At 39.7% G+C, this 10,484-nt stretch overlaps 3 protein-coding genes across 3 annotated transcripts; all 3 read left to right on the plus strand.

Moving 5' to 3' along the window:
* Positions 1-783: 783 nt before the first annotated feature.
* On the plus strand, positions 784-1,477 carry LOC120417325 (mantle protein-like). The gene is made up of 2 exons (XM_039579310.2): positions 784-879; positions 936-1,477. Exons 1-2 carry the CDS (start codon positions 874-876, stop codon positions 1,440-1,442), a joined length of 513 nt encoding a protein of 170 aa, XP_039435244.1. The 5' UTR covers positions 784-873; the 3' UTR covers positions 1,443-1,477.
* A 321-nt stretch (positions 1,478-1,798) lies between these two features.
* On the plus strand, positions 1,799-2,659 carry LOC120417330 (uncharacterized). Its single transcript, XM_039579321.2, has 2 exons — positions 1,799-2,212; positions 2,293-2,659. The coding sequence occupies exons 1-2, from the start codon at positions 2,099-2,101 to the stop codon at positions 2,491-2,493; spliced, it is 315 nt and encodes a 104-aa protein (XP_039435255.1). The 5' UTR covers positions 1,799-2,098; the 3' UTR covers positions 2,494-2,659.
* Positions 2,660-7,376: 4,717 nt separating this feature from the next.
* LOC120418470 (cytokine receptor-like) lies at positions 7,377-9,849 on the plus strand. Its single transcript, XM_039580906.2, has 4 exons — positions 7,377-7,508; positions 7,571-7,713; positions 7,767-9,378; positions 9,440-9,849. The coding sequence occupies exons 1-4, from the start codon at positions 7,427-7,429 to the stop codon at positions 9,832-9,834; spliced, it is 2,232 nt and encodes a 743-aa protein (XP_039436840.1). The 5' UTR covers positions 7,377-7,426; the 3' UTR covers positions 9,835-9,849.
* Positions 9,850-10,484: the final 635 nt, after the last annotated feature.

The following is a 10,484-nucleotide window of genomic DNA, read 5'->3' on the forward strand; positions in this document are numbered from 1 at the left end:
TTTTACATGTTGGAGAAGCAACCCGATATCATCATCATCTTTGTTGTTGTCGTCGTCCCAACCAACTTCCGCCCCACCAGCAAAATCAATAAACATTCAATATGTTTGGCCCGCAAGTTTTTAAATGAACTTTTGGGGTCGAACGGTGTTTTTCTTTGCTTTTCCCCCCTGGGGGGACACTTTGGCTTGTGCGTGTCATGTGTAGGATGCTGCGTTGCCTAGGAGAAGCATCTTTTTATCACCGTCTTGTATCGTAACAAGGTGGAGTTGGGGATTTCTTGGAAACATGGGATTGAGCAGTATTATGCGAAAAAATAGGATGCGAACGAGAGGGGAAATGTTAACTGAGAAGGTGTTTGCAGGTGTTGCCTGCAGGTGTGGATTACAAATTGATCCAGATCTGAATGGCGTTATTTAGTGCTACTCCGGTAATGATGTCACGTACTTACTTGTTTGGTTTGTTTTGTTTTCTTTTGAAATAATTCAAAGAAATTGTAACTAAATAACTTCATTATTTTCTAAAATTAATGAAAAAAATGAAAAAAATACACTTTGAATAAAAACCTTTAGTTCTATTGCGACAGAATTCAATTCGTTGGAATTTCTGAAAAAATCACCTCGAACTTAAACTAAAACTAAGCAATTCAACGGCCTTTAAATCCGTAATCGAAAACAAAATTGCAGCCGTGTCCGATCGGTACAAAACGAAGCAAAAGCAAGGTGGCTACCGTTTTACTCGCAAAAAACCCCCAAAATCGTATAAAACAACCCAAACTCCAGCAAACCATCATCACTCGTTCGCGGTCATCTAATCAGTTCAGTTCAGTTCGGTCTTTGGAAAATCACTGAAGCGCAGTTCAATCTTCGTCAGACATGAAGGTAAGTCCAAGTCGGTCCAAGGCGGTTGCATTTCGTTACAAACTGTGCTTTCTCAGGCGTTCATCGTGTTGTCCATGGCCGTGGCCATCGCTTCCTGCGCGGCAGTCGACTCCAAGAAGGAAAAGCGTGGCCTGTGGGAGGTCAACGATTACCATCATGGCTTTGACGATCACCACGTGGTCGATGTGCACCACAAGGAGATCATCACCAAGAATGTGCACGTGCCGTACCCGGTGGAGGTTGAGAAGCATGTCCCATATCCGGTGAACGTTCCGTACCCGGTTGAGGTCGTCAAGAAGGTTCCGGTGGTGGTTGAGAAAAACGTCCCGGTCTACGTCGAGAAGAAGGTGCCGGTTCACGTTGATCGTCCGGTTCCGTACCCAGTTGAGGTCAAGGTCCCGGTCGTCCACAAGGAGTACGTCGAAGTGCCCAAGCCGTACGCAGTTCATGTCGAGAAGCCCGTCCCGGTGTACGTGAAGAAGCCGGTTTACATCGAGAAGCACGTCCCGGTGACCGTCCACATCAAGGAGGTCCACCAGAAGAAGCACTGGGGACTGTTTTGAAGAGCTTAATGGGTGAATAAATTGTTGAAATTGTACCATTCTGCATAGTTTTATCACCGCTTCGAAACTCTCAAAACGATCTTATTTCCGGCTTCGCCGGTCTACAAGAAAACCGTAACCAAAACTAGCTCATCCAAGATGCAAACAAGTCCTAATGGAAAACTCTTCTCTTCACTCTCACACACACACTCATTCGGTGCCATTTTCATAAAATTATACGGCTTAATTTCAACCGTTCAACGTGTCTAACGGCACGTTTGCATGTGACATCAAGGTTGGCCATGCCCCAACGAGAAGAACTAGCACTAGCATTCCACATATTGTAGCAACTTCAACTCCAACTCTGCCAACACACTAAAAAATTTGGAATTTTACATTTGACGTGATCGTATATTAAACCTAATACCAAAACATGTAATCGTATATTTGATGTAAAATTATGTTTATTTTGACGTAAACTGATGAAATTCTCGTTGGAATACCATAACCTCATGCGAAACCTAAAATTACATTACTTATAACCCAACTTCACGTTTTATTTGATGCACATAACTGGAGCATCAAATTTGATGTAATTTTACATCAAACGAAACCTAATTTCACGAGCTTTAGCCGTTACACTTTTGTCTGAGTGGCGAAACGTCAAAACGTTCGCCATGTTTGACGCCGCAAAAAATATTGTTGCATCAGCGTTTTTCGTCAAGATTATCTTAATTTTTGTTTTCTTTACTGGCCTGGACCTGCTTTCGGCACTCAAATCTACGAGAAAGGTAAGTTTAAGCATTCTTGAGGTGGCCAAATAGATCACTAATAGTTTTGACGTTTTCCGTTTCGTTGCGGTTTGTCGCAGGTTGCCGAAATCATCGAGCTCAAAGAAAAAATCGGCGATGTTCCAGTTCCAGTTCTGTCCACTGAAGAGGATTTTCCCGGATTGGACCAAAACCGTAGTGCCCAAGAAGCGAGTTCCTTCAAGCATGGCAACATCTCCAGTTGTGTGGCCAAAACACTCCAAACGGCATGCCGGAAAATTTGTAATGGAACAAAGCCATAGATGAATTTTCAGTGAAAATGCAAGGAAGAAAAATAAGACGATTTGTGACTGTGAGTGAAATTGTGTGATGAATTGAAATGTGTTGCAATAAAACCATAAACATCAGATAAACAAACGTTTCTTTTTATCCAACAAGATTCCTATTAGAATCATTCTCCACCAAACAATATGTCAATGTAATTTTACACGAACTTGGAAGATTGTTGGTCGTGTAATTTTACGTATTATTTAACACAAATTTAGGTCTGATTAGATGCTCCAGTTATGTGCATCTAATTTGACTGAAAATTACACGTTTTTTTCTTAGTGTGAAGCTCTTGGCAGAATGACAACGTCGTTGACGACGTTAGCAGTAAAGTTTGCAACTGAAATGAAAATTTATGATTATGATGTCAGAGACACACACACAAACTGATGTTCGGAGCGGCAGAGGAAGCTTTCGCTTTCCAACCACTATATCCGGTTTTTTGGCGAGCGGGGCTAAAAGCTGAAAAGCAAGTCAAACGAGTCCAATTTTCGGGAGCAACAAACATTCATTCCGGTTGACACACGGCCCTCTTAGTCCAAGTTGGCTGTGGGGTTGGGCGGAACTTGGATAGCAAAACAGAAACCCGGTGAAAAACATCGTAGCGTGCCGTGACGTGATGGGCTGTCGTCCTTATCCACACAGTTCGTGAAGCCTACTGAGATGGGTTTGGGAAAAAGGCTTTGGAGGGGAAAATTGCGGAGCGGGAGTTCATCGGGATGAATGAGGAGTTCGGGTGAGGACGGCTGTATGCCAGTTTCCAGTTTTGGGGATGTTTCTCGGTTGGGGTTGGTTGGAGAGTTTAGTTGGAAGTTGGTTGCTGACGAGGATAGACTGTAGATTTTTATGTTCAGAGTTGCACTTGAAACGGGTGACGAAAATTACGAAAAGTAAATAACCTTTCGGAATTCGGATAGAAGAAACCTGAACTGGTCCAAAACAGGATCAAGGAACTAAATATTCAAATTGCTTTTGTTGATTTTTTAATACTATATTAATATTTTGCGTCATTTTATATCATATCTTGGAATTATTTTCAGAATGTTTTTGTTTTTGGTCATTGGTCAACATATTTTTAGAATGATTTTCTGATTTGTGCCATTGATATATTGTGGGGTCATATCAACATTTTTTCATGAGTACATATAAAGTAATCTTGGATCCAGCGAGTGCTACCGAAGTTCTGGTTGGGTTGCGCCACCTCAGTCAATCCCCTGCTGCAGCGGTTGTCCCCTTGAGATGTGATATTAGAATAAGTAATGCCTCCTTTCCTCTAACTATCCCACATTTATTAGCTATTTCGAAGGTTATTTTTGCATTTTTTTCTCTGTTCAATTTGTTCTCCTTAGTACCAGTAAACCCTCTCCCTATTTCGAACAAATCAGCTGTTGAAAGGTAGTCCATATCTCAGCTCAGGATAACAACTGCACCAATGTAATTGTTAAAGCAACCTAATAAAATGAAATGAAATGAAATTCAAAGTAATCTATCAATATTTTGATTTCAAATATATTTCAAAGCGTATTTTCGTGAATCTTTATCCCAAAAAGTAATTTTTGTCCCTAATCTCGAATCCATGTTCCTATTTTGATATTTTGTGACTGAGGAGCGGAACGACTGCTCAAATGTTAAAAACTTCGGAATTTGTCATTTTATGGTAAATTTAATACATGTACTTTTCAAATCTGCACTAACCTAGAAAGGTATTTTTTCCATATAGAATCATTTTTTTTTTTCATTTTTTTCGCGTTTTTCTTTGTTGCGTCGTTCGTAACTGTCGTGGGTGACAATGAATGGCCATTGGTGTGTCCCAAAAAAGGCAATGTAGCGGAAACCTTCGGGCTCACTTGGTTTTCGATAGGTTTTTGCCCCAGGAACAATGTTTTCGTACAACAAAAAAAAATCCAAAAATTGATTAAAACTTGCGATTTACTGAAAAATGGTCTGTTTTTATAAAAAAAAGCCTCATATTTTGTTCTAAAACCTTGAAAAATGCGGTCAAATTGCCCCGTACTTCACTTTATCTCATAGTTAGAAGTCTTACCAATAATGTTGTATATTTATTAGGGTGTAACAAAAATGACTTTTTGGCGGGCATTCAGGGGTTTGTTCCAGTGGGCATACTGAGCCCAAATCCCAAATATGAGCTTGATTGGACGTAACAGGAGCTGGCGCTCCGCCCTTCAATTTTAAATGGGATTTAACCCGTAAAAAAAGATTTTATCAAAAAATGTCAATTTTTGAGGAATTTTGGCCACCAATGCGTTTACCAAAAACATCATTGGCGGGTAGGCCAGATCCTTGCGCATCTTTTGGTGAATATAACATTGAAGTTTGGAGCACCCTGGAGCTCGGTATAGACCTTCAAAGTTTGTCATTTTTTCGAAAAATTGGTCCCAGCAAAATCAAATGGCTTCTCGGGCGTCGCGAGGTGCGACGCATATCTTTTTTGCCAGGGACGATTTTTCGAAAAAAGACAAGGATCTGGCCTACACGCCAGTGATGTTTTTGGTAAACGCATTGGTGGCCAAAATGCCTCAAAAATTGACATTTTTGAGAAAAAAAAACATTTTTTACGGGTTAAATCCCATTTAAAATTGAAGGGCGGAGCGCCAGCTCCTGTTACGTTCAATCAAGCTCATAATTGGGATTTAAACTCAGTATGCCTACCGGAACAAACCCCTGAATGCCCGCCAAAAAGTCATTTTTGTTACACTCTATTATTTATATTGATCTCGGTAGTCGCAAATTTTCATTGGAATAATTTTAAAGTTGGAAAAATGTAATATTTCGCTTATAATTTTTACGAATTTTTCACAAAAATCTACCCTAACAAAATTTGGCGCCAAAACCATTACCATAATCTTGTAGGTACCCAAGTAGCACACTTTGTTCGCCAAAAGATTTCCGAACTTGTTGTTGAACTTATTAACTATGTTTTCCCAACGTTGGAACGCTGGAATAAGCGCACGTTTTTCTGTTGTTGAACGTATCTTAACCTGTTAGAAATGTGCGTGGTTTAATTAAGTTTTACCAGCGCACGTCCTTCTTGCATAGAGAACGTTTGTTGAACATGTCATAAGAACTCTTGACTATAAGATTCTGAACTAGGTTGGATAACGTCGTTAGAACCGTTTTAACAACATTCTACCTTTAAAATTCAGGAGGGAGTTAGACAAACGTTTTTATGACCGTTCAAGTACACATCGTGGCAGAAAAAAATGTTAAACAGGCTTTTCATAAAATTCGTTCAAGGTGTTCGCTCAAAAGTTTTTTTTTCTTAATTTAATCCTTTATTTGTGAGTACGATACTTCAACTACTAGTTTTTTGGTAATTGATTAGTTTGGACAGGATTACGCCATTTATGAATGATAATAATATGAATGATGGATAATACAAAAATATCAACCATAAAAAAATCATTCAATTTCCTAATTATGCCTTAAGGGATTTTTTTTTCTTCAATTATGTTTGAGTGCTTATTAACATCGCTTGCTACTCCTACTCTACTGCTGCTGCTGGTTCCAGGTGCTGCATTTTCAGTTTTCCTTTTTGATGAAGAATGGCTCAGGGCGAGTATCGAACCCAAGATCACTCCAAATGTCAAGTCCGGGCGCGCGTCTGCTTCTTTCCACGAGGGGTTATGTTGGATGAGCAGGCTTAAACGTCAATAAGAAGTCTGCGGTCATCTAGGATTTACCAAGTTCACTAACAGTTTGCCAAAACTTCTTTCGAACATAAGCTGTTTCTATTTTTAGAACTATCCTTGCTTGTTTCTTCAACATGTTCTTGCTCGGATTTTAGAACACGAACGCGAACTTCACATAATCTACTATGTTATCACGTTTAGCAAACTGAAATGAAACATCATGTCTGCAAATGTCATTTTGCTTTTCGAGTTCTACAAGCATGTTTCATTGAGGTCAGAATGAACTTCAAAATGAACTATTCGTAATCCGTTGCTAGATTTGGCATTTGTGTTACACAGCCATGTTGCACAATGGTTTTTTGATCAAAATGTGAACAATTGACCAAATTTTTTGACACTTGTTCAATAATTAACGAATAAAAACACTTATGCAGCAATTGTTCAACAACAAAATAAAGAGCGATGTTTTTCTTGCTACTTGGTTTTCTGGACAATTTTGCTTTTTTAAGAATTAGTTTTTGTCACTTCAGTTACAACACACAGCGATTCTAGGAAAATAAAAATGGCGATTTTTTAAAATTCCCTGAGAAAACTCAATTTTCTCACTTACAGCACTGTTTCAGTTTCCAATCCTTTTGCATTGTTTATTACATCAATTTACAAGCAAAATCTACAGTTATCATTGATTTGATTATGTGACGTAAGCGCCATAACGAAGAAATATAATTGAAATTAACCAAAAAAAATTTTTTTTTCAAGGTTTTGATATTTTTATGGAAACAAATGAAATGCTGGCAGTAACTGAAACAGTGGTGAAATTGTTAAAATTGAGTTTCCGAAGGGAATTTTGAAAATTCTCCATTTTTGGTTTTCCTAAAATCGCTGTTTATTGCCATCTAAGCTTCCTATAATAATCTTAATTTTTGATGTTGAAAATATTTTCTTTTGTGAACATAATTGCAGCAATTCTACGGGGCGTTTAGTCTACGATAACTTAACTAATCACGTGACCTCAACGCAATCACCAACATTGACCCCTGCGATAATAAAAAAAATCTACTTCTTTCAGAATACTAGTTGTTACACACATTATCGCTCTCCCATTCCGATTTGCATACGATGACGTGAAATCTCTCTCCGTACTATACTCACCATACAAAGATCGGCTGTGATTATTAGTAGTTGCACAGGATCACCTCGAGCGGCATCGGCATTCTACGCTCAACTCTCGTTCCGAGTGCACTTATCGCTCCGTAGAATGTTGTTTCTAGTTTTGCTCGCTAGTGCAATCGCGAAAGATTACGTGGTTGGAGTTAGTTCCTCATCGAATGTGGGAGGAAGTGAGAAGCTACTGAAGTGTGTTGTAAGTTTTTGATGGTAATAATTTTGAAACTCATTTCAGATCTTTACATTTCTACTAAGGCCATCGACTTGAAGTCAAGCATCAGAACTTATACTGTGAAGTGTTCGCTAGACGTTGTTAGTAATGATAACAACACTCAATTTCTCCATATTTTCGAAAACGGAATTCAACTCGATGCTGAGGTAAAATTAGAAATTATTTTTAAGCCTCCTGCTTTCATCACTTTAAATTTCAGATTGCAAACGACTCCACAATTAGTTACACAGCAAACATTAATCAAAATGACACATGTAGCGAAAAACGATACACGTGCGAATATTTGGGCATCACAATTGACGAACAGGTCGTCACACTGGGAGAGCCTCCCTCCATGATCGATCCAGCTCATTTCAAGTGCATTTCGGAGAACTTGAACTATCTGCACTGCCACTTTCCAGCGAGAACCGATCACTGCCAGTTTGGGACAAGTTACTCGCTGTTGCTGATGAATTCGGATACGTTTGAATCCTGCAAGCTGGTTAAAGTGAATGATTCGTTTAGTTTCGATAGTCGTGACCAGAGTTGCCAGTATCCGGTGGACGAGGAAGTGATCGAGTTTCGACTAAGAATTAGCAATCAGTTTGGAAGTGTTACGCAGAAGATTGTGGTGAATCATTACGATGTCGTGAGGCCAGCGGCACCTTATTCCATTGTAGTGGAAAATCAACAGAAACAGTTAGTTGTGACTTGGAAGTCAAAGAAAAATCTCAATTATTTTGGACGAAGGTTTGAGTACAGCTTTTTGTGCAAAAATGAAAGCAGACTTGAAACTAGTCACATGATATTCAGGAGGACACTTGGGAAAACCTTTTGTCCACAGCCAAAAGTTCGTTTGAGAATAATTCCGGAGAACACCAACCAGGAAACAATTTGGTCCGACTGGGGGATCCGAGATCGGAGGCCTGGGAAGACGCGTTTTAATTGTTTAGGTTGCTCGAAAAAGCCTGATGTAAATCGACTTGTTGGTGTATTTAATTACATTGAAAACAGTGATCAAAGCATGACAATTGAAGTATTCTGGCAACGTGACTCTACTTCAAATGAATCCAACGTGGTGGCCGTCTCAGAAACTGGGATAGCTTATCAACCATCTTTGAATTCTCTTCAACCAACGTTTGGTAGAGCCGAATTCCATAATATGAAGCATGAAGAGTTCCGCATTAAGCTTGAAAGAAGTATTTCAGGTAAAAGTCCACAACTTGAAGGATTCCAAGTACAACCGATCATGGCATCCCACCAGCCAAGATTCAAGAAACTTCTCAACAACAACAAATCATTTGAAGTGTCCTGGTTCCCGCCAGAAAACCAGAACGACCTCCAAGGCTACACCGTAATGTACTGCCACCTCACAGCCACAAGCGTTTGCGAGGAATCTGTCGTCTTCCAGAAACTCCCACCAACCGACACTTTCTTCAACATCTACTCAGAAAAGACCCTCAACTTCGCAGTCAGCGCCGAGTACCCAACCTACACCTCAAGTCTCGTCTGGCAGCAGTGCATCGTCTCACCCTCCACCAACACCCACAACAAGTCCCCAAAGTTCCACTTCTTCGACGTGGCGAGCAACTCCCTCAAACTCCGTCTGGAACCATCCTGCGAAGACCGATCCCTCTACGAGCGACTCCAAGTGCACGTGATCGACTCGACCAGCGGCAATCCCGTAACCAGCAGAACGTACCCACCCCACCAGACAGTCGTCGAGATCGTTGACCTGGCGCCGGACACGTCCTACGAAGTGCTGCTCGTAGCGTACAACAGCTCAAACGTCCCGCACGAAGCGAGACGGCGTGTCGTTACGGCGAAAACAGGTTCGATTCGTATGAAATTTAATTTAAAGCAAACACTTTATTCACACACACTTTTTCGCAGGAAGTGACGATCGACCGACCATTTACATCGTCACCGGCGTGGTGCTGCTTATCGCGATGATTAGCTCGGCGTACCGAGTGACGGTTAGGATTCGGGCGATCATGAACATCGAGGTGGAATTTCCCTTTGGGCTGCTGGGAATCGACGAAGAGCCGGTGCGGGTTTGCGTTGAGAGGAAAAGTTTACCGAGTGATGATGGGGTGGGCGGGAATTACGTAGGGAAGGAGCAGAAGCAGGCTTATTTGGAGGTTGTTCAGGAGGAAGAAATGGGCGATGATTTGGGCTGTGGTCAGTGTGGTGTAACGCCTTTGAATTTGGGTGAGTTTGAAGAGAATAGCTGGCAGCAGAATACCGGGTACTTATCGGTAGATGTGATCATGAAAAGAGGGATTTAATAAAACGAGAAAAAGTGATTTGTTACGCTTCTTATTCATATTCATCAAATTTTCATAAATTTTACATTGTCCCGAGTTCAGGACGTCATTTTGAGGGACTTACGTGGGTCATACACTACTCTAAAATGATTAAAAAAAAATCTAATGCATGATGGCGGCCTTAATGACGGTAATGATACATTCTAAAAATACAATTGGTAAATTGAAAAGTAGGGGAAAGTGAGGCAAAAGAAACAATTGCCCGTGAAACAAGGCCAATTTTACTCTTGCCCCACATGGTCGTCGCCTCACTTTCCCTTATTTTTAATATTTTTTTTTTTGATAAATTGGACCGTTTTCAAGTTGTTTACGTATAAATTTCGATTTCTTTTTGTTTCTTTTTTCATTTTAAAAATACTTCTTAAAAGATATGCACCCCTACAAAAAAATTATTGGCTGGGAAAATTTCCTACAATTTTCACTCTGAAAGTTAATGTAATTAATGTAGTTAATGTAATTAATGTAAATAATGTAATTAGTGTAATTAATGTGATTAATGCAATTATGTAATTTATGTAATTTATGTAATTTATGTAATTTATGTAATTTATTTAATTGATGTAATTTATGTAATTTATGTAATTTATGTAATTTATGTAATTTATGTAATT

The sequence above is a fragment of the Culex pipiens genome, chromosome 2 (assembly GCF_016801865.2).
Source record: "Culex pipiens pallens isolate TS chromosome 2, TS_CPP_V2, whole genome shotgun sequence".
Lineage (NCBI taxonomy): Eukaryota > Metazoa > Arthropoda > Insecta > Diptera > Culicidae > Culex > Culex pipiens.